Source organism: Crocodylus porosus, unplaced genomic scaffold (assembly GCF_001723895.1).
Source record: "Crocodylus porosus isolate Cpor-Errol unplaced genomic scaffold, CroPor_comp1, whole genome shotgun sequence".
Classification (NCBI taxonomy): Eukaryota; Metazoa; Chordata; order Crocodylia; family Crocodylidae; genus Crocodylus; species Crocodylus porosus.
The window spans coordinates 767,664-792,459 of NW_017728942.1; the positions used below are offsets into that span (position 1 = coordinate 767,664).

The 24,796-nt window shown below is 41.8% G+C and overlaps 1 protein-coding gene across 2 annotated transcripts in view; it reads left to right on the top strand.

Moving 5' to 3' along the window:
* The window catches only part of PTPN1 (protein tyrosine phosphatase, non-receptor type 1), a 56,414-nt gene that overhangs the window by 21,943 nt on the left and 9,675 nt on the right, over window positions 1-24,796 (top strand). For both annotated transcript variants that reach the window (XM_019548120.1, XM_019548121.1), the window contains exons 2-4: window positions 16,809-16,899; window positions 17,875-17,975; window positions 20,671-20,769. In XM_019548120.1, coding sequence (XP_019403665.1) covers window positions 16,809-16,899; window positions 17,875-17,975; window positions 20,671-20,769 — 291 coding nt within the window. The remainder of the gene's footprint in view (window positions 1-16,808; window positions 16,900-17,874; window positions 17,976-20,670; window positions 20,770-24,796) is intronic.

The window sequence follows — 24,796 nt, forward strand, 5'->3', positions numbered from 1 at the left end:
TACGGGTGCATGCATAAATGGTGACACTTTTTACTGTAGCGCTAATTAGTTGACTCCAGAGCAAAATGCATATATAGATGCATCCAGATGAGCATGCATGGGTGTTTCCCTATGGACAACTAACAGCAATACATACATACTTATGGTGCTGTTAGTTGTCCCCAGGGATACCCCCACCCACGCTGTCTGGCAAACAGCAAGTTGCCCCAAGTGGGGTAGGGGAGGCTGGAGTCCTGGGTGACTTCACATTTTATGTTGTCAGGAGTTTGTTTAAAACATAAGATTTTAGTACACTCTCCCCTAATGCACAGAAAAAGTTGTCTCCCTTTCTTTAATTTTTAATGGAGCACTTGATAATACATGCTTATCCATATTTTATTTGCCCATATTTTCCAAGAATCATGAATAACCATACCTTTAAAACTAGAAACTCAATTTCAATTATCTGCTGTAATTATTTAGTTAGTATTAATGAGCAGAAACTGGATATCATAGAAAAGTAAAATATGGCAGGAAGGATCCAAAGAATGAATTGGTATTGAATACAATAATTAGTGATTATTAATGTTCACCCAGCACTGCAGCATACCTTGTTGTCTATGGTGGGAAGAGACTTTCAGGCCAGCTCCAAGAAGCTGAAAAATTAAAAAAAACCCGCTGATATCCCATAAGAAACAATAGGACATTGTTTTTTCTTTGGTGGTCAGGCTGTGAGATGGGGTCACTTCTAATATTCTTTTCTTTTCTTTTTTTAAGTTGAACATGTCTATCTGCTTGCTCACCAAAAAAAATCTTCAACGGAAGTGCATTATTTCCAGTTCTGGCTCCCAGACATCCTTTTCATTTTCCAGTCTGAATGACAGCCACTCCCCATGACCCATTCCTCTTCTGTGCCATTAGTGTTAGAAGGGAAAAACAAGCTAAAGGTCTTTCTCACTTCTCTCAGGAGACCTAATATGACAACAGAAATCCTACAGGAGCTAAAAATTGCCCAGAGAAATGCCTGCTGTTCTCCTGAGGGAAGAGTAGAATGGCTCTTGCAAAGTTGCCAGCAAAGAGGAGCCTTACCGGAATAGTTCAGTCCCTAAAACACAGTGAGCAAAATTCCTATCCCATGTTGGAAACCTAGTCAGTTGGAATAATTAATTTGAAAGCCTGCCCTGCTGGTGGAGAGCACAGGTGGCTCTGTCAGGAATGGCTGGAGAGCATCAGTTGGCTGTTTTTACAGGTCACTTCTCTAAGTGGTACATTCAAGATTCTCCTGGTACTTGCCACTATGGTAACTACTTTTCTATCAGGCAAGGTGGACAAAACCACTCTTGTTTCAGAAGCTGTCATTTTGAGAGAGCATAAAGGCATCCCTTCCCCTGCCCGTTCCCTATTCAGACTGTACTGAGGTACTTGAGTTGCTGAACAATTCAACCTCCTCTCTAGAACATAATGCAGTGCCCAGAATCTGATATAAGGACATCTAAAGAACAGTATTTGGGGAAGAGAACGCTCTTCTTTTTAATGCAGTGTATAGCTTTATTAATCTGAAATAATGATGCTTGAGCTGCTGTTGCCTCTTAAAGGTAGGCAAGCTTCTGTTTTGTGATTAGAATTAACACACTTCAATTTATGATTAAAAATCTACAAGTTCTTGTGTGTGAACACACACATGCTGTTTTTTTTCTCCTCTGGCATGTGGATTTCAGAGATGTGAAAAACAGTCTACCAAAGTCAATTAGTGAGAGACAAGTTTTAGCATGCACGGCTTGAAAAATACTGTTCTGAAGTGATGTACTGTTACTTTCACTATTACTTGCTGCGTTTGCATTAGCTACACACTGCTAACTCTAGGAAGTGTCAAGTGCAGTATGAATATAATCGGGTTTACAAGCTAATTGACAAGCATTAAGAATATGAGGAACTCTAGTGTTGGTATTTAACCCCTCCAGTTTGCTTCTGAAATATGACCTTGTGTGAATGTCTGAGTAAATTTAAATGGCTCCCTAAAATCCTTTTCTAGGTCAAAAGTTGTCCTTCACTGTGGAGGTTAGTCTAGGGAGTGTCCCAATGCTGCTCCTGGGTCTGGAATTAATCCACATGCAGCACCTGCCTTGGCCACAGCCCTGGACTGGCCGGAGAGTGGCACCTGCTGGATCTAGCATGCAGTGAGGGTGAGGAGTGTGCAGGTGGTCTGTAGGCTCTATCTGGCCTGCAGAGCTGCCACACCATTCAGTTCATCTTGTTCATCTGCCCTATGGCCTAGTCCTACACTACTCATCTGGTCCACAGGACAAGATGAATTTTACCTCCTGGCTCTAAACCATTCATTTGGAATTCTGCTGCCTCTCTCTTTTTTTTTTTTAATTAAAATATCACTTTTCTTATTCTAGGTTGCCAGAGTTGTGCCCAAACTGCCTGCCCATTCCCTTCCTCCCAGATTCACAGAAAGTGAAGTTGCTACACATAAATATTCATAGCAATATTGTTGTACAGAATGGGAATATTGGATGTTATCTGTGTTCCACTGATGGGACTCCTATCAGTGGCATGTCCAAGGCGCTGGCAAGTCCTGTGAAGGGAGCATTCATTGTATTATGGAAATACTTAATGCAGAGAACTTTTTTTTTTCCTTAGTGGTAAATGTCTTGATGTTTGGCTGTGATGAAATTGCCCATTTAAAAGCAAAGCTGCTTCCAATATGTAGGAAGTAGACTTCATTCCTTATAGCATTTGCCATGAGAGAACTAGTTTGGCTATTATGCACTTAAACCGTTGTGCTGCTTGTTTGGCTCTTAATCGACATACTTTTCAGGAAAAGGTGAAAGGACATAAATACCACAGATCAGTTTCATTTGCCATTTGCTGAACATCAGACATATGCTAGTACAAAAGGCAATCTCTTGATAAACCTTGAAGTAAGGAAATGACACGAAGGTTCAGTCTTCAGTTTTTCTAAATCCAGTTCTGTGCACTCTTAAACATATGGGCAGAATATTAGATCACAGAAGCTCAGACTTTGGTTCTGGTTGCCCTTGGGCCTTTTCTGATGGTAAAAAACATTACTTTCCCTTCATTAATTAGGGAAAGTACTACCATTCTGATTCAGCTATGAGTTTAAGCTATGGTCATGTTACAGATTCAGTTAGCTATTTGGAGGCTGCAAGGATTTTTCTCATGGCTCTATCTGTATGGCATTTAGCCCAAGTGGTGTCAGAGACCCTAGAAACCCTGGCAATAAAACTAAGTATTCATACATGGTAAGCTTAAAATTGGGAGTGTGACTACAAGCCCACATTAAAGGGCAGAGCAGGCATGTGGTTCAGTGCAGGAGTTCCTAGGGGTGTTCCCAATTGGAAGTCAGAGTATTGATTGCTACCTTCCCATTGGAAAGAAATGAGGTGGAGTTGGTTTAGTATTTCTGCTTTGCCTGCAGGTGCCAAGGGTTGCAGTTCCACCTCCCAGAAAGTAAAGTTGGAGGTGCTGAGTGCAGAGACAGTTGGAAAGCTGGGTCGTGGTTTTGAGATGCAATGTTTAACCTGAGGAAACTAGATATCTAGGTGTCATGAACTGGCATGCTGTTGCCTTGATGGGACCTTTTACGTGAATTGAGGGACATGCTAACACCTTTCATGAAACTGAAGGTTCAGCTTACTCTGCCCCCACACTAAGCTTGTGTATAGCTGTCATAACTATACATGCTTGGGGGGTAGCTTCCAAAGTGTATAAGTGTTCAGTTGCATGTGGCGTGTAATCTAATGCTTGGTGTTGAATCTCGAGTCAGTAAAGTAGCACTTACACCTGAAACTTATGCAAGTTGCATGTAACAGGGGATGACTCCTCATGAAACAAAGTTTTAACTACTGTGTGCCTGCCTTCATTTACAGGAACCCTTTTGTGATTCAAAGCCTTAAATTTACTGGCTTCAGGGTATTGAGATCAATAACAGGAAGTCAGATTGGACTGATTCATTTTCTGCATATTGCTTTCTGCACAAGGTGCAATTTGTGATATTAACAAAGCATAAGTGATTCCTAGATTTTTCACCATTTACGGAGTCACTTGCAGGGGCCTCTCAGTTTTCTGTGATCACTAAGGGCCATGTCTACATCCCATGTCTACTTGCACAGGGTGATCCTGTTCCACCCTGCTCAGGTTTCTGGAAAAGACATTACAAAAGAACAGAGACATATATTAATGTGTCATCATTGTGGCCTTGAGGGTAAGTCACAAAAATCAGTGAGGAGGAGTACCTAGCCACCTTCTTCCATTAGCGGGGGGGGGGGTCAGGAAATAAGAACCTGCATAGGCACCTAAATGCTGGAGAAGGATCTGGCCTTGTAGAAGTAATAAGCTGGTAGAAGTGTGGGTCTAGAATCTGAATAAAAACGGCACAGAGTAGTTCCTCTAACATTAGAGATTACAGCTAGTTCACAGTTATGCAAAGTTAGAACATTCAGTGGTTTTGGAGGTCTATCTAAATCCACATTTCCAGAAGGGCTTTGTACCCGCAACTGGGAACAGTTTTGTTTTTTTGTTTGTTTTTTTGTTTTTAACAGCACTGCTTCATCTTCTATACTTGAATGAGCCATCAGATTTTTGGGAAGCATCAAACCTCCCCACCTCCTGTTCCTAACTGCAAGACTTGCTTCTTTGGCCTTCTTTTGTATAACAAATATTTAGTAGCCTCTGTGCATATATATAAAAAAAAAAAAAAAAACTATGGTAAAAAATTCCAAAACCAAACACTGTTCTCCTTCGTTCTCCCTGTAAGGGGAAGGGTGAGCAAAGCAGTTAGTCATGTTGCTTAAAGTACTGTTGGAAGGTATGCCAACACCATAGGGCTGTGAAAACCTATATGAAGCAGAATAGCCTTCAAAGAGCCATTATGCCTTTAATGTAATGGTCCTTGTTCAGTATAACAAACTGAGTCCAAATATTTCAGATCTGTGAAGTACTTTCTTGCACCAAGAATTTAAAAGCACACTAGCTTTACTGCTTCAATTCCAGATTTGCATGTCTGATAAAAGCAGATCAACTACACTTTCAGTTTTTAGGCTATAACGAACCTAAGAACAAACAATGGATGTATAGACCCGTGAATATACAAAGGAGTTTTTTTGGGGGGGTTTTCTTCTGAATTTTACTTTGTTTGACCCTGGTCCTTTAAAACAGGAGGGTTGGTAGAATTATATGCAAGAGGTGTGTTTGTTAAGTTCATAAGTAGCCATCCCAACAGAAGTGAAATGTCTTCTAGTTAATATTTTAAAAAGTTTTTCTACATTAAGTGTCTCTTGGAGTAAAACAGAAGTCCCAACATATTGGAGAGAGGTGTGATGTATCCTTTCATTAATTCCGATTGAGGGAGGTGCGATATCCCTTCATTAATTCAGATTGAGGGAACAGATTGCTACAATTTCTACTTGAAACAAAGCCTTTCTGTAATCTATGAAAGTTGCCAGAAATCATGCGAGTTCTCTTTTCTGTAATTCATTTGCTTTTGAAATGGCAGCTGTTATGCTGTTTAATTAGCAGCTACAATTCGGGTTCCTTATGACACTGAACATGCAATCCATATTGTATTCTTCCTTCGTCAATAGCTAGCATCCTCGGTAGAGTTATTTCACCTTATGAAGTTCTCTGTTCCTGGACTTGTTAATAGTCCACAGAGAACTAGCAGGTTGCAAATGGTAACCCAGTCATCATTTCCATCTGTTAAAGTGGATTAAATGAGTGTTTCTTTACTGTGTTCCAGGTAAAAAAGTACTTAGCAGGCAGAAGGGTATTCTGTAGCCTCCATTGTTAATAGTGGAAGTTCTTTTGTGGACTGTTTTAGAAGTAAAACAATGAAAACGAGAACCCCTTTTCCATTTAAAAGAATCAGGCAGAGTACTTTCTGCACTGTTTACAAATGCTCGTGCATGTCTTCTTAAACAATGTTGCTCAACATAATATCTTTAGATTAAACGCTATTAAACGTTGGCTAACAAACCTGGATCACTACATTGTATATATCTAGTCAATAAAAGGGCTAGGCAATCTATTAAGATAAAAGTTTAGCACTGAAACCTTATTTGGACCTTACATGTACATTTCCACTAATTTTTGTTGTTGTACTTTCTTCTGAAACCTCTAGTAGTGGACACTGCAACATAATAGATGTAAAGTATGAGTGTTGCTCCAGTTTATCAGTTCTTATATTCCTTTTTGAGGGTTTTATGCTTCTGCTTTGTTAATATTAGAGTGAAAATGGAAGATGGGTAAGTAAAGTGTATGTTCTAGTTTGTAGTTAAGTAGCAAAGGTATGCCTGCTGTTCTGCGTGTTTTGGTGGTGGTTGTTTTGGGGGGGCTTATTTTGTGTTTTGGGTTTTTTAGTTTTGGTTTGTTCTTTTCTTTTTCTTTAAGATCCCTTCTAGAAATTTGGGAACCAGGAAAGAAAAATCAGTGCTTTCCAATGGGAAAATAGTTATGTCCATGCCTTGCTTAAGTCTTTACCCTCCTTAATGAAGTAGCTGATTATAGGTTACCCAAAGGTGTCAGAATCCATTCCAGAACTATATAGTAAACAAATGGATGCTAACCATCTTCATGGACTACAAAAACCTTACTTGGGTCCATACCTAAACCAGTGTTGTAACCTGTACGTGCCAGTTTTCAGCGGGGAATATTCCTTTTGTAGAGTATTATAAAAACTTATTTCCACTGGCAGAATAGTTTGTGCAAGTGAGATGAGAGAGACTGTTCCAGTGAAAGCAAAACTTGTGTGTGCGCCTTTATTGAACAAATGCAACTCATATGGCATTACTCTGTCAGGCATATTAGTCTACTTACTACAATTCAGACATAGCTCTTGTCAGATTGGGCTGACTGGTTTTTGCAATACTTGATGTTCAAATTACTGTTCCTCTGCCATACTGTGAAGTATAGGCCTTGTCTCTTGTTGATAGAATTACAGTTCATTACACTGTTTTATTGATTGGGCAGTACGGCTTCTGGGGCTTGGTTGTGCAGAATAACTTGACTATAACTGACTTACTGATCTCTACTCTACTTAACCTCTGCCCTTCCCTTTGTCCCCTTCTCCAATGAATGTGTAGAGCTCTCAGTTACCTTGTAAATGACTCGAACATAGGCTCACTTCACTCTTGCTTCTAGTGTGAAAAAATTAACAAGCCATGCAAATCCTTGCTAGATTGTGGGTCAGATCCAGTGCTCAAATCACTGATTCCAGTAGGAGTTGAATTGAGTTCATGCAACCTGATCCAAGCACCACTAAGTCAGAGCGTCTTTCCATTAATCTTCTCCAAGGTTTGGTTCGGGCCTTCACAGTATTTCATTCTCTGCTTTTAGTTTTAAAACGAGTCCTTAGCTACTGTAAATACTTGAAACATTGAACGTTTGGGTGCCATTGGGCTTCTTTAAACCCTGGTGCACCTGGATATATGTTTCTTTCCTGTAACGGGGTTTGCACAGGAGAAATGGGCTATATATATGGTCAGGAATTTTCAAATTTTGGCATTTTTTTTAAATATGAAAACATCTATGAACATTGTTCTATTGAAACTGTATAGGATTCATGACATTGACTCTGCCGGCTCTTGTCCTTGCTGTAGGACAGTTAAAAGATTATGCTATCTTTAAACTTTTAAAAGACTAAACATTTCTGTACTTGGAACCACTGTAGAGTTTTATAAAGTGAAGTTGATGTTTTTCTTTTATGAGCCAAACTTGTACTGCAGTGGACTTTAGATGTTCAGGATGTCTTTGACAATTGATACAGTAAAAAAGTGAATAGTGACCCAACTTCTGTGCTCTGTGTAAATGAATTTAAACCTTTTCTAAAAATGTGGTGGCTTTGAAAATATGCATACATTTATAAAAATAATTGAAACTTCCTTTGTCATATACCACACAGTTCAGCTGACTTGTCAGGTCAGAAAATATTTAAAGTATGGGATCAAGATAACTGTTTCTGATGAAAGGTGTTCTCTATTTCGTGGACTGATTGTTGTTTTTTCATGCACTTATTGTCAAAAGGTGATAGTCTACCTGGTAGAAACTTTTAATCAAAGTTTTTTTTGTTTTGTTTTGTTTTTTTTTTGTTTTGTTTTGTTTTTTTGGTCCTAACTGTCTAAACCCACTTCATTTGATTGCTGTGTAAAGTGAAATTGGGACTCAGTTCTATACTAGTGTAGAGACTATGCCTTAAATATTTTTCAAGGTGAAGTCCTAAACTTCATTTTTTTGCCGTTTCTTTTACCTTTTCAGTGAAGTGCATTTTACGTGCATTTAACTTCAACAGGTGTGTGAACTGTGTGTACGCACTAAAATAATAGATGACCCTGAATGAATACAGGGATGAAGTCACTTCACAGCTTGCTCGCTCTCTTCATCAGTTATGTCAGCAGAATCCTTTCAAGTGAATTGCAGTTCTGTTTGTTCCAGGACCATCTCCAATCCTGTTATCCCAGGCAGAATTGCAGTCCAAGCTCTAGAAAAATTACAGACATGATTGTGCAGTAGAAAGATCTTGTTTTGTTTTAAAAGGTGTAAATCGATGCTTCCCCCCCCAATACTCCTCATTTTAATTTTTAGTAGTTGGTTGTGTACAGTGGGTTTTTTCTTTTGTGTTTTTCCCCTCAAGCACGTCATTGCAAATTGTTTGTGAAGAATATTTTGTTTTAATGCTCTTCTAAAAGTTACAGTGAAGGCTGACATTTGATTAGGACTATTGCTTGAGATGCTCTTTCTTATGAGCTGGGGTCGTCTGACCCCCCAGCAGTCTTTCCTGCCCAAGTGCTGGGGGGCTGGACCCGATGATCTATAAGGTCTCTTCCAGCCCCTAACAACTATGAAACTATGAAAATACTGGGTAGTTGGGGAACTTTTAAATTATAAGGTTATAAAAAGCTGGAATGTTCTGAGGGCTACAAAAGGGAATATTTCCAGTCCATATTTTTTTCCTATTCCAAACATCATGTTATAAAATGGGAAGATGTGTATTTAGCTCCTGAATGCACTGATATATGTCTGCCTATACAGCAAATTCACATCTGGATTTTCAGATCTACTAAATAGAGTAGAGGATAGATTTGAACCAATATCCCAGATCTGAAGAACTCACCATTAGGGATTTTAAAATGTGGATTTAATCTTCATGATTTGTTCCTGTTTCTAAACTGCATAGGAGGTGAATAAGTGACTCAGAATATCTTGACACTGTAATAAGACTGTGGTTTATTTCCTGGCTCTGATTCTTGCTTGATATTGCAAATAGCAAAGGCTTTTCCTTTTACAAAAGTACTTGTCAACAAAGAACCATTTTGTCTCTTCAGTCTCTGCATCCTCCAGTGATTTTTCTCTCAAACTCACTTCAGGAGCAGTTAGTTGTGAAACAGGAAGCAGAGGCGTGCAAAGGGATGAAGCTGAATTACCGTATTGACTTGATTACAAGGTTCCCTACCCCATTTGACTTGGAGGGTGGGAAGCCCCACACTTGACAATCAAGCATGAGACAGCGGTGGGGCTGGGTGGGGGCTGGAACAGCAGTGTTGGCTCTGTGCTGCTACAAGGTGAGATGGAGCTATAGTCCATGTCCCAAGCTGCAGTAGGGACAGAGTCTGCCAGTGTAAGGCAAATGTAAGGGTGGGGGTGGGATTGAAGGGTAGGCAGGGGGGAGATGGGAGGGAGGAAGGAAGGTGGGGACCTGAAGTTTTTGGGTAGCAGAAATGGCATGGTGGGTGGAGAAATGGGGAAAGAGGGGAAGGGAATTGGGCAGCCTGATGTGAGGGGGGGGAAGGGGAGGGAAAGCAAGGGGCAAGCTGCCTCTTTCATTGCCTGATCCACTGCCTCCGCCCTGCCTGCCTCATTTATTTCCCACCTGCTCCATTATTGCCCCCTTCATCATTTCATCCCCCTGCCACAACCTGCAGTAGATGATCCTCCAACAGTTAGATTCCATACTAATGTATACACTTCCTGTGTATAGAATCTATTTACTGGGGGTACTCTTATAGGCTAGGGACAGACATTCAAAAAACCTGAGCCTGAATTGATTCAATCTTTATAGGTTAGTCTAACCTGCCTAGGCTGAATCAGTTTGTAACCACACAAACATCCCCTCTGGACTGAAAAAATGCAGGCACATGCCTGCAGTGGCTCAGGTCAGAAGCCAGGGACTGCTAGAGCAGCCCTCCTAGATTCATAGATTTCTAGGGTTGGAAGAAACCTTGTAGATCATAGAGTCCGACCCCCTGCTCTAGGCAGGGAAGAGCACTGGGGTTAAGTAACCCCAGCTAGGTGCTTAGCTAATCTTTTTTTCTTGAACACCTCCAAGGTAGGGGAAAGCACCACCTCCCTTGGAAGCCCTTTCCATATTTTGGCAACCCTCACTGTAAAGAATGTCTTCCTGATGTCCAATCTAAATCTACTAATCTCTGTCTGTGTCTCTTTGCTTCCACAGTGCTGACCTGGCAGGACGCTCTCATTAGGGAGGGATTTCCCCCCCCCCACCCGCCTTGATAAGAGAGCTGATAAATGCTCTGTTATCAGCATTTTAGCACCCTGCCAGAGAACAGCCTCGCTTATTAGTTCAAGCTCCTCTTAAACAGCTTTTTCCAAAGGAACCAAGGCAGGGACACCATCACCTGATCTGTTGATTTAGCTCCAAAAAGCCATTAGCAGCCCCTGTCCTGTCTGCCTTATACAGACACCTCTCATTAGCTAGCATACCACATGCTGGCTATGATCTGTGCTGTGAGAGAGAGGAGGGAGGGATCCCTGCTTAAGCAACAAGTGGGGGGGAAGGAGGCAGGGCAAAGCCAGGTAGACCCTGCTGTGCCTGCAAGTCTCTGCCAGAGCTCTAGCCAGGGAGCAAAGGGGAGGGGCCTGCACAAACAAAGTGCATGCTGGGGGAATCTGATTTGACTTAAACTAGGGAAGGGTCTGGGACAGACATTGCATAAACCAGTTTGACCCAAATCAGTTAGGTCTGATACTACATTCAACCAGGTTTATCTCAAACTGGTTTTGACCACTTTCAGACTAATTCATGTGCACTGAATGTCTATTCTGTTACAGGTTTAAACCAGTTTCTGATTACTTAAACCAGTTTTTGTGTAAAATGTCTGTCCCTGGCTACATTCAGGGTCAGCCTGTATTCAAGTAAATATGGTATTTTTCTTGCATTGATCTCTCTTTAAAACTTGTTTTGTTTTTGGATAGAATGTACTTACTATTTGGAATATCTTATCAGTGTGTTGCTGCTACCTCTTGTGAACCTGTGTTCTGGGTCATAATTTTCAATGCTGGGCTATGTTTTGACCCTTATTTAAATTAAAGTGCCCTATAACTTGATAGTAAAGCTCCTATGATGTTGGTGAGTTTTAGAAAAGCAGCCTTCTGAATTCTGGTACTCATTAATCACTACTTCCAAAAAAAACCAAGGTAGTGAATAGAAAAATTTGACAAATGAAATGTTTGCATTCTGAAAGTATAGGGCCCCTATACACATGCAGTGAGTCTGCTCTCATGCACTTTAAGGAGTCTGCTCCAGCACACTAATTAAAACTAAACTAACTTAAAGCTTGAACAAGCTTTAGTTAATGCGCCCCCACTGTCATTCTTCAGCATGAGGACACTGATCCATGGGATGCTCTGGGCACTTTAATTAGAGCAGCTTTCGGAGCTACTTCTGTCTGTCTATCTAGTGGTTTAACACAAATGGTCAGATCTTCACGCTAATATAAATTATTGTCATTCCATTGACTTCAGTTCTACAGCGGTTTTATGTGTGCGTTTAATATTATAACATTATGGGGGAAAATGCAATTTAAGCTGTAAAGTCTAGGGGCATTTGTACATGTGCATGTGCCACAGCATTGGGCACTTTTAAACGCGGTGCTGGTGCTGCAGCATGTGCATTTGTATAAACGGCAAACTAGTGTAAGTGCTGAGAATATGGCAGCGGTGCACTTTTTAACTAAAACACATTGAAGGTGGGTTAGTTCAGAAGCACAGTGCTGCGCATTTTCTGTCCACTGATGCACGTTTTGCCACTTGCATAAATTCATGCAGCGCAGCACTGGGCACATCAGCTTTCATGCTTCGCAGACTTGATTAATCAAGTCTGCTCTGATGTGCTGGATTTCCATTGTGCTGTAGCAGACTGAGGTACATGTATAAATGCCCAAGAACTTGAGAATTCAGAAATGCCAGATTTAAGGTTGTCCATAAAACATCTGGTCTGCCACATGTCAAACGGCACAGAAAAATGGCCAGAACAGTTCTGTGGTACGTTGTTACAGACGCTGGGCACTGCAGGTTTTGTGTGGTTACATTTCTATGAATGCACATGCTGCATATAATTAGTATAGTTCAATAGTAACTGCATATGACTCCCCCAGGTTTCAGTTGTTTGCTTTCTGATGTGACCCAAATGGGTGCAGGTTTCCTTTAAGCCCTTTCTGAAGTGCTGACATAATTTAATGGCATGAACCTGTCTAGTTTACATTCTCCTGTCTGCATTTCAGCACCTGCTGCCAGCTGACTGTAGCCATGGAAGTGTGGCTTATGCAGCACGATTGCAGCCTGTTCAAATTGCCCACATAGTGCTGAATTAGTGAGGGGCTTTCTAGGAAAACCATGCTGAAGTGTATGATTGCAGTTTATTAAACTCCTTTTAATAGTCACTTGTTTGTCCAAGCTTACACTATTTTTCTTTTCCTTTTTAAGTGTAAGTTTATTTTAGCTGGTAACTGATGCACGGGCAGAGGGGGGTGGTGTTCTTTTTCCAGTCACAGGGTCAAGCAAAGTAGGTGTCTTGTGTAGAGGTTGGGGTTTTGTTGTTTTTGTTTTTTGGGTATTTTGGGGGGGGGGGAATTATAACCAATCTGCCATCACAGGAGGAACTGACTATATGTGAATATAGTCATCCAGCACAGAAACATCCCAGAAAGCAAAGCTCTCCATTTAACTTCCATATGTCAGTTAATGTCCTGCCCTTTCAAGAAAGCATCTGTATATTGAAAGGGAGATTGTCCTCAGCTGGACCAAAAGTATTTCTCTCTCAATGGATTACAATGCACTAATTTTGTAAAATAAAACGAAATCAAGGTTGCCTCACGCTTATGGCCTGAGAACTCTGCTGAAGTCAGTGTGGGTATTTCTGGTGACTTTGGGCTTTGTGTCAAGTTCACAGTCTGGTATAGATGTTGTGTGGGCCATTGCAAAGAACTTGCATTGCCATAAAGTAGGAATATGTGCATGAATGACTGCTCTTGGAAGACATGCTTCATGAGACTAACAACATCTGATATTTGGAAGAAGAGACTAGAAAACTTAAATTCTCTTCCCTGCTCTTCACCTAGCAGTGACTTTGAATGTATTGCTTAGTCTCTGCATCTCAGCTGCCCTACATTAAAAATAGGGAAATAATATCAAGAGTCCTGGTTTACAGGATGAAAGGCAGTACAGAGAAAAAGATACAGTTGGCAACCTAAAATTTAAAAGGAGCACAGTTTGGTTAGCAAAGTCACTTCTTCATGAAGTTTCTCCGAACAGATAAATTATGATATTTGGTTATTTTACTTTTTTTCTGGACAGCGGGCACTCAATATGGGACCCAAGAAAGGGTGGCGGGGGGGGGGGAAATCTGGCTCTTGTCTTCCCACTTTCCCCCCAGTCCTAAGCCCAAATCAACCTTTCATATAATTCAGGATCACCTCCCTCTTGAAAAACAGGGAAAGAACTTTAACTTCATTCTGTTACCAGAAAACAGCAGGGAAAAATTGATTGGTCTCATTTGAAAGCCAGCATATCAGCAGACTACTTCTTCCTAACCCCTGAGTTATTGCTTTGCAATATCTAACTTGGATACAGGACTTAAACCCGCAAGATGAGTGCTATTGAATGAGTCATGCTGAAAAACAGAAGCATTTAACTTTGGAAAACTGACCTCAATTCTAGCCCTTCCTCTTTTAGGTTTTGTATTGCATGACATTTTAAATGAAATGTCATGCTTCCTTTTAAATGATGGGGCCTTAGCTATGTGAGTATGATTCAAGAGGGTGCTAAGTACCCTCATCAGTCGCCTTGTCTGTCTTCCAGACTTTCATTTGTCATAATGTCACTAACTTCAGGTCACTCGGTAACATAATACTTGCATGATTTGCTTTTTGCTCTCACTTCCTAGACAGATTGTATTATTGAAAGATCACCATGTCTCTTGCAACTCCCATAACATGCCAGACCAGTGGTTATTGTAGTCTGACACCCTGTGTCTTGGCAGCAGCAAATATCAGAAGTTTCTGAAGGTGTGAGCTTTATTTTTTATTTTTTTTTAACTCCATGTAGTGCAGTGACTTGTCAGTAGCAAAAGCTTCCTTGTTATTTTACCTTGTATTTTTCCTTGTTGTTATTTATGTTACCTTTTGGTTATAGAATAGAGGTTCCCAGCAAAGTCTATGTATAGATGGAAATACTCTTGGATTCCTTGTTACTGTTGGATGATCAGATGACCACTCTGGTAAGAAAAGCACTGCCATCTTCTAACGGTGGCCAGACAAGCGTGCCTCATTCTGTCAGGCACAAATCTGGCCACCACATCCATGCATTTCATAACCTTTTAAAATGTACTATTTGACTGCAGGTCACTGTATTTAGAAATCAAACCTTGTGTGCCTCTTGGAGCTTTTGTCAAGGCAACCTCCAGCACCCTGCCTACAACAAAATGTGTTTTGTTGAAAAATACATTTTGACAAATGTTGATTCATTGAAACCAGTTGCAGAAGTGCCTTGGGTTTTGACTTCCTCTCCTTTTTTGTGTCTTTGTGACAAGGTATGTAGCAGAATCGGCAGATTCATTGAATCTGACAGGCCATGCCATAAGTGCTCCTGCTGTGGCATCACACTTGCAACCTGTAGATTGTCAACGATGCGCCTTAGCACCTGCACCACCCCCAACCCCTCTGGGTTTTGACACAGGTTTGGAATTCAAAGAAAGTGAAGACAATGCAGTGCATAGGTTTTCTTGGGAGGGAGGACCACTATGCACCTATTGGTAGCTTTAGCCATCTGAATATTTCTAAAATTCGAGTCTTTGGATACCAAAGTATTGGTCTACCCCAAGCAGACAGGCAGTTGGTTTTTGACTTGTACTAAATACCTTGCCTTCTTGATGCTTTCAGCCATGGGGTCCTGAGGAGTGCCTGCACTCCTTACATTGGGCATCAGAATTCCTTTACTTCTCTGTTGCCTCGCTAGAATTTTCTAAGGACATCTTAGAAAGAGGCTGAGACTGTCATGGGATTCTTTATGGCTTTCCAATAACACGGTCCAATCCGATGTCAAAAGCAAAAATCTTGAAGGGTGTGTGGACACTGAATGGGTTTCTTTGTGCATAAAAAGAATTAGGCAGGCTCTGTTAAGAACATGAGTAAAAGCTTACAAAAAGGTCTAAAACCCTTTTGTCATGTCCTATTTTGTCTGTTTGTACTATCCCAGTCTTGTGGGTGTGCTAAAATACAAAGGTGACCAATTCATGAGCAATGATATGTTTGAGGCTGCCTTTCCAGGGACTTCATGTTCCAAAGATGTTAGGCTGCTGAAGATGAGACCGCATTCTCCGCCATCAGCGGAGACCATGTGTTGTGTTATAAAAAGACTAGCAGCTGATGTCAGGGCCTAGTTCAGCAAGGAGCTATTTCAGAATATGGTACTAACTTAGAGTAAGTACATGTAAAATAGAAATCATCACTCAACATATGCAACATCTATGTATGAAGCAGAAATAAGTAGAAGAATCAAATGCCTATGCTTGGTAAACCACTTCAAACAGAAATGTTCTTGTGGGTTAGTACTTCTCCGTATTCCCTGCATCCCTTTCTTCTGCAGATACAAGTATGTGCTCAGGTCCAAATCCTCAACTAGTGTAGTTTTACTGCAGTCTGAGAGCTCCACCAATTCAAACCAGCTAAGAGGCTAGCCCTAAATCTCTACTGTGACTATATAGAAAGACAGAAGAATTTAATGTGAGCTTATATGTTGCTCAGCATCAAATTCAGCCTCACTTAATGACATAAATCATTATAGCTGACTCAACCCTGTTGGGGAGGAGTGAATTTAACCTCATGTCTTGCTTAATTTCTTTGGATTGCCTTTAAATTAATCCTAACTGTATTCAAATTCCCCTCTATCTGCTTTGACTGGGTATCCTGCAGTTTTCATTCATTGCTTCAGTAAATCTATAACCATGTTTTCACCTCCTAAAGTTCCTGGTACCAACCATCCTGAGGGTTGTACACTTGCATATATACCACGTGCAAGTTCTGATTTCTGTAAGTTTGTATTTACTGTTCAAAGAGGACAGTGGCTTGGTTTGGGGGGTTTTGTCTCATGCATATGAATTGGTTATGGACAGCATACTAAAGGACAGAGCCACTTCTGACTTTCTTAATAAATTCTGTTTTTAATGTGGAGTTGAGAGGGAAATCGTGGAAATGTTTATATAATGTTGTACATCTGAACATCAGGTGAAGTGTCTGGAGTAGAGACTCTGGTATATGTCAAATGCCCTTACACTTAACAGAGATTGTGCATTACTATTTAAGTAAATCTGCTGGCATACTGACACATCCGGTAATCGGTTGGTATCTGTCATCTCTAAGAAACATTCTTCATTTACTTTCTTCAAAACCCTTGAGCCTATTAAGGTGTCAAGTAGGAAGAGAAAAAACTTCACATGCAACTCTTCCCCATCTGAAGAGCAAGCTTTTTTTTGCAAACTGCTGTCATGTTCAAATACTTGATTTCCTTTGTTGCAGGATATCAGGCATGAAGCCAGTGACTTTCCATGTAAAGTGGCCAAACATCCCAAAAACAAAACCCGAAACAGGTACAGAGATGTCAGCCCCTGTAAGTAATCCTTTCTTCTCAATTATTCAAAACAGACTGCTAACCTTATAGAATTGCTTTTCTACATAAAAGGCATTTAGATGGATGTTCCCATTTTCTTTTCTTTTTTTAATAGAGGATGCATATCCGAGACTGAAATCTTGTCATTATAACATCTCTAATAACATTAGCTATGTTAATACTGTATTTTCGTGCAGTCTGTCATGCGATTACACTGCAGCAATACGGAATAATTACAGTATTCATGAGTAGAAGGCTTCACAGGAAGCTAGTGGTCTTACTGTCAAATCCTTGGAATAATGAAGACTGAGGATAGTACAGATTTGCTGCTGCTTGAGTGTCCTCTCCATTGCTGTGTGTATATGTATTTTTCTATAATGTGCTACCAGTTAGCATGGAATGTTTCTCTGTGTGCAAAGGGAAAATGCAACCAGAGAAGTTGGCCTTTCAGTTGAAGGAGGCTTCAGTTTCTGAAGTGATGGTGTTCGTGATGGGTCCATATTCTCACATACTGGAAAATGCATATCATTATATCAGCAACTAAAGCAGTTGAGCCTTCCTGAACATTCACTGGAAACTACTGTTGCACACAGCTTTGCTTACTGATCAGTTTTAAGCTTTTATTTTTCTTAGTAACATTAATTGGTTTCCCCTTCAGAGGGAATTGGGTTTTTTTCCCCTAAAAATATGGAAATTCTTATCCACGAAGGTTCCTTAAGTATTGCAGCCTTTTGTACTGAAGAGCGGCACGAGCCCTGTTGTAGTACTTTTCTTTTGATCTCTGCAGTAGGTGTTGAGTACAGTTGAGGTGAGAAAAAATTGAGTACATGAAAGAACTTTTCAGAGCAATACTCCATTACTATTTCATTTCTCTTTAGAAAGTCTTAACATTTTGTTCCTATTATTTGATGAAATAGATCCTAATTTGTGTTTATTTAGGCTGGCATTAACTAGTGTTTTCTCCTTGTACTACAGTTGATCACAGTCGAATTAAACTACACCAAGGTGACAATGATTATATCAACGCCAGTTTGATAAAAATGGAAGAGGCCCAAAGGAGCTACATCCTTACCCAGGTAATTGAAGTGGGGAAGGGGCTTTAAAACCAATAAAATCTTTGTTCTTTCTCAAACGAGCATCCCCAGAGGTTACTTTTTGGCTCTAGGGAGGCCCAGTTTATATTGTACATGGATCTTATTAGGTACACCTGTAGTCAGAGGCTACTGTGGCAGGGTGCAGGACCTGGGGCAAATCAGCCTGTGCAGGGCCTGGATGCGGCAGGAGTAGGGGCAAGCAAGCAGCCAGATGTGAAGCTAGCCCAGCTCTCTAGGGCCTGGGGCAGTCGCCCCGATTCATCCCCACGCCAGGATGGCCCTGCCTATTGTGGGAAAATCACTTTTGCTTTAAAATGTTTTAAAGCAAACATTTTTAAAAACAAGTCAAATCTCGCTTTTATTCTATTAAACTAAAGTGCCTGGCATTAAGGTTATGTAGTTAGCATATTCAGGTACTCTGCAAAGGAGCATGCAAGTTAAGTTTTTACAAGAAATATTAAGCCACTGCATGTACCCATTCTGTTTTTAATTATAATCTTGTTTTTGTAATGTGTGAAACCACATTGCACATAAACAACTAGATTCTTATTCTCTCTTTAAATGCACACTTCACTAATGACATGATAGTTTACAGGTTAATGAACAGTATATTGAGGGACTTCCTGCCAGTAGTGCAATCCATCTTCAGTCCTCCCTCCAGAACTTATAGTTGAGGGAGTACGTAGTAGTTTGTTCAAGACTGCATCCATGTTATACCATCTGAGTTCCCAATTTAGTTGAAGCAGCTGGTCTGCTAAATACTGCTGTGCACGTTGGGACCGTATGGAATTATGCAGATGGATGAAATTCACCCTGTGCAGAGAACTAGCCCTTAGGCCTGTGCACCTCGCAGCCTCCTCGAATCCTAGTGGAAATGCTGGCTGCCCGTACAGGGATGAATTCCACCCACAAAGACAGCTTTACACGCACCAAAAGAAATGCAAGTCTGAATACCAAGGATTTGGAAATCTATTTGGGAGGGTAAACATAACTGATCTTAAGCAGGGTATGATTGTATTAAGTTAAATAGGACTGACATTGTATAAATAAAAAATATACAAAGGATTTTCTTTTTGTCAGATGTATACCCATAGTTATAAAATATAGTCATGTTTTAAGGACTCCAAAATGTTCAGTCCTCAAAAAGCAGTGCACACGCCTCTGGTGAAATAAGCTTCCTAAAGCTTTCAGAGGGTGAGGAGCTCTACCATACTGAAGCAGCTGACTGAGATTTTAAGTTTTTATAGTTTGCTCCCCACACTGCTTCTCCAATGTGGAGTTTAGATTCCTCCCTGCTTTTTACTTTCTTGAGGTCAGACTGGGCTGCTTCTCTTACACATTTCATTTAAGACCTCCAAAACGGGAGGGGAGGAAGTTTAAAAAATAAATAACTATAACACAAATATTTAGATTTTCTTTCTCTAACTTCCATAGCTAATTATGTAAAAAATTTAAATATGTCTGTTTACCATAACATCCTAATCTAAGTTAGTAATTGTGCCAGATATTGTTTGCTTTTAATGTTGTTTATATAATTAAACTTATGTTTCATTTTCTTTGGGATAACAAGTGTGTATATACATTTTTTTTTTTTTTCTTTCTCCTGTTTTAACTAAATAAAGATGAACTGAAACGGGTGTTACTTTCTTAGCAAGTCAAGAGTTCTGCCCCACAGATTAATGTTTATTTTCTGGAAACAGGAAGGAAGAAGCGGGCCAAGAAATTTTAGAGAACTTCTAGTTAACTGGGATCTTCTGTACCCTGTGTGCCCCTAGGGAAAGAAAATACATTGCTCAATTCCATTTTATTACTCAAGGTTATGAAGATCATAAGACAGAATTATTAGTAGAATAGTTGTCTAAACCATAATGCAGTCAAATGGACAAAATATCATTGTCAACCCTTGCCATTCTTTCCAAGACTCAAGTTGCATTCATTTCTTTGAGCTGTGTGAGGTGTGCTGGAAATCAGAGCTGCATGATTGCTAGTCTAGGTTATCAAGGAAATCTGGGGTCTGTGCATGGCAGTGTTTTCATGTGATCCATACTGCATAGATCCATTAGTTTTGGGATGGAGGGCCATATTAACCACAAGAGAAGATGCTGTTTGTATAGAAAGCTTTGAGCTCTACAGAAGAGGGACTTCCCTTTTGACTGTCCATAGAGTAGTATTCAGGAAGTAACTTTTGTGTAGCCTTCCAGCAATCCAGAATTATCAATCTATTCTTTTGAATGACTCTTACACTAGACTTCAGGCAGTAACTTTCAAGAGCTGTTACTAGCAAGTTCTTCACATGCACATCTACCCAGCCCAATTCTGTAAACACTTGCCTGGTCAATGGAGCTTAAGCAAGTGTTTTGAGCAGGATTATTTCCCCACTAGTCTTAGTCCATCTTTCCTGAAGAAGTTCTCTCGGCACTCTTTCTCTCCCAATTCTCTTCTTGCAAATGCAACCACTTTTCTCTCTTCCTGTTTTATGTGGGAACCAGATTTACCACAGTTGAAGCTTGTGAGAAGATGAAACTTAAAGCCTATTCAGTTGCATTTCACATTCTTAAAATGAGAAGTCGCTTGTTGTCATTGTGTTAGGCAATGCAATGAGGTAATCTTTACTGGGGCAGTGCTTAGAACTTTCTGCAGAAAATGGTGCTTACATCTGAAGATTTCTTTCTTGCAGGGTCCTCTGCCAAATACTTGTGGTCACTTTTGGGAGATGGTTTGGGAACAGAAAAGCCGTGGTGTTGTCATGCTGAACAGAGTGATGGAAAAGGGATCAGTAAGTACTTAGAGTTCTTTTGGGTATAGGCAGAGGTGTGGGCTTTTATCATGTATATACGTACTTAAAAACAAGTATGATGTCATGGGAGGGGTTAATGTATGTATCATAGGGACAGAGTATGTGGGGGGCCCGAGGGCCCTGCCCCCCACCTTGGGAAGACTTGTCAAAACCCAAACTTGAGGAAAAACATGTCGTGTTTCTTAGGAACAATGATTGAGGCCAGAGATCCGAGTTTTCCATTCACTGCAGAAAAGTGTGGATTTTCTCCTTTAACGGAGACTTCCAGCCTGCAAGGAGCTTCTTGGGGGTGGGGGGAATGGGGAGGGCCATCAGAGGCAGGGGGAGCCATGTGAATCTGCATGTGCACATGCACATGGCAGCCAAGCAGTGGTGGAGAGCAGTTCCTTCCAGGTAAGTCTATGGAAGTGGGGGAGGGGAACCCACAGGCAGTGGGGCAGAGGCAGGGCCAGGGCAACGTAGTAGGAGGGCATGTGCCTCCCCACAAGATCTGCATCCACCTCCAGGCAGAAACTGCCTTCACAGCCCAGCAGGCGGGACCTGGCACAGGTGGGAATACTACACTTCCATGGCCACCAAGGTGAGGCACGGTGGCCATGGAGTTGTGCCCCTGCTGCTCCTGGGTAGGCTTACCTTGCCTTGGTGCTCTCTCCTGTGCCAGGTCCTGTCCCCCCCCCCTTCCCAGCTGCAGAGGTGGATCTTGCCTGTAGCTGGTCTGCACCCCATGGTTTGCTGTGGGTGCAGAAAACTCGGGGAGGATGTGTTCCCCAACTCCTACCACATCGCCTGTGCCTTTTTTTGCCCCCCCCCCCCATGTAGCCTGTGCCCATACCCACCTTTCCCCACATACCCACCCTGTTCCCCACATAATGTGGGGGTGGCGGGGGGCACGTCCTCTGTTGGCAAAAATAAGTTGGTGCCTGTGGCATGTATAGAACTTTATCCAACAACATGTGACTAGGTTTCAGAAGTTAGATAGATACCTGCCAACAGATGTTGATTAACTTGGAAGTGAGAGAGTTGCCAAGTTTGGAATAGGAGGTCCTGATTTCTTATGACCTGAGCTGAGCTAAGGACTGAAACTGGTATGATCACCTATACCCTAAACAAATGTGGTTTCACTCCTGAATGAACCCTGGTAATCTAGACACATGGCTGCAGTTCCTCATTGCCAGTGGATGGGGCTTTGTCCCTGATTCTCACTCGCAATTAGGCCCTTTCTACTGGCATAATCAAGGGACTTCTACAGCTATTAATATAGTTGTAGATGCACTCTGTACCCTTCAAAGGTTCCTTTTTTGCTGCCAGAATGATGCAAGGGAGGTGCTTAATACTGCCTTGTAGAGCACTTCTGATCCGTTTACAAAGCAGACCAGTATCACTGTCCACAACTTTTTTTTAATGGATAGCATACTGCCATTTTTTTCTCTTTCCCTATATTCTTAAATTCCCCTTGATGACCATGTCTCCCTGCCGTAGCTGTGCCTCTTGCCAGAAGCTCCGTCCTGTGATCATACTTGTGCTTGGTGATTTTTTTTTTTGGACTACATTTTGAATAGGTTGGATACAGAAACAACCAAAATCTGATGAAGCTGCATGTTGTCACCTTCCTTTGTACTTCAGAGGTGGAAAGTAGGTTATGATGCATGTCCAAGCAGGAATTCCCAAGTGCCTTGAACACCCATGTGCAATGAGCTGGGTTCTGATTAGCTCTTTTTTAATTGATTTTCATCTTTCTTTTGCTTCAGTAATGTAAAACTAGTAAAACATACCTTGAAAAGTAATATATAGTCACTGTTTTTAATCATGCTGCTCTTTCCAACCACTCTTGCGCTTTCTCCTTCTCTCCATTGCCAGTAATTTTGATCAAAAAGTGAAGAATTATCAAGATCCCTTGACTGATTGTGAATGCTCTCAACAAAGAGCAGTGGGGAGGAAAAGGGGCTGGAGGTTGCAGTAGGACTGGGCTAAATCTTTGCAGAGCTGTTTGGTGCAGACATTAAGTATAAAACTAACTGTCCCCTTGAAGGCTTTAATGCAGAAATTGTAGAGGATTACACTTATAAATGTTGTTATATAATGTTTCTTGTTACCTTAAACTGTATCCTCTTGCTCAGGATTGATCAAGAGTTGGAAGCAATGAAAGTATATCTATAAACCTGACAAAAAATGTGAGATTCTTTCAGGGTCTGTGAATAAAAATGGTGTCTGTTTTAGTAATTAAAAAAAAAAAGTCAGCAACTTTTCTTAGGTTAAAATCCCTTTTCTGTCACACGTCCTGTTATGGATGGGACGGTTCTCCAACACTTTACCTTTTCATGATATAACTTATTCTTGATCAACACAAACTTCAGTTAGCTTCCCTTTCTTCTCAGTGTTCTGTTTTCAAGGGAAGGTGGTTTTATTTATGTATACAAGGCATATTAGCTGCACGCAGCAACCCATTCCTCTGCAAGCATGGGTTTGGAGTGAGCACAGCTCATAATCCTGCTTCAGAGGAGCTGTGTCTGATCCTGAGAAGCAGCAGTGCAGTTGTCAACTTTCATAACATCCATAGACACGCATTGGTCCTAATAAACATGGTTGCGGGCTTTCTTGTATTTATTGCTAAACAAGATCCTGTAGTTTCATTCCCCTTTTCTGCTGAGCTAAAAACACGCTAGTTGTGTACTTGACTGACTCATTTAAGCTTCTAACATGTAAATACGATTTCTACAGAACTTTGGTTTCCTAGAAAATTATTACTGAGAAAATTACTATGTACAATCAGAAATTAAGTAATAGGAATGTGTGCAGAAACTGTTTTTAGATGGATTAAAATGTTAACTTTTAAGCTATGCCATATGTAATCACAATGATCTCATAGTTATCTTTATTTTTGTGATAGTAAACTGAATACAGTAGTCTTTTTTTTGGGGGGGGGGGGGTAAATTTAACATAGTAGATGTAGAGCTGTCAACCAGGGCTACATGTACCCCTAGGAGTACTTAAAAAAGATCCTCGGGGTGGTACTCAGACCTAATGTGGCCAATAAATGCTGTGTGCATGCACATAGCTGCAGCACAGCACACAGGTGGCCAGGACAGCAGCTGGGTCTGGTTGGTAAGTAAGTTGTGAGGGAAGGAGCCAGGGGAGGGGGCCAATTGAGGCCCCAGCCATGAGGGGAGGGAGTGAGGCCAGGGCAGGGGCTGCCCAGCTGGGGCAGAGCACCAGACTGAGCTGCACAGAGGGCGGCTCCCACTGCTGCATGCACCCCGGGACAGCATGGGGGGGGTGGTGCCCCAGGGTCTGCATGGGGCAGGGTGGGATGCCGCTGCAGTCTGGGGCCAGGCCTGTGCCAAGCGCTTCTCAGTGGGGGCTGGACTCTGGGTGGGTGGTGGCAGCATTGGGAGGGGCCTACAGGGGGGGCCACCCTCAATTTGCTATAGTTCCCTCCCCTCATAGCCCTCTTTTCAGTGCTGCTGCCACCTGTCACCAGCACAGCCTGGCCCAGCCTGTTCCAGTAGGAACAGCCCCGTGCTGGCCACAGCTGCAGTGCAGCCCAGCCCAGCCCACCCCACTCCGCCTCACACAGATCCGGGGCTACACAGCGGCAGGAGCCGGGGCAGAACCACGGCTCATCCAGGAGGACGGGGCATGTGCCCCCGATCTGTGCGGGGCAGGGCAGGATGCCACTGCTGGCAGGAGCTGAGCTGGGTTCTTCCCGGCAGGTGCTGGGCTGAGCCAGGCTGAGCTGTGCTCGGGGTGAGCGATGGAGGGAGCTACAGGGGGGCTGCAGCCACTCCAGGATTTGCTGTAGCCGCCCCCCACCAACCCTCCACCCCCAATGACCTCTTTCCAGCGCTGCTGCTGCTTGCCCCAACTGCAGCGTGGCCCAGCCACCGCCAGAAACAGTTCAGCTCTGGCCCCAGCCTGCAGTGGCAACCCACCTCCCCAACGTAGATCCGGGGGCACACACCCCCATGCCCTCCAGGGGATGCATGTAGCTGCCCGCTGCATGGCTCAG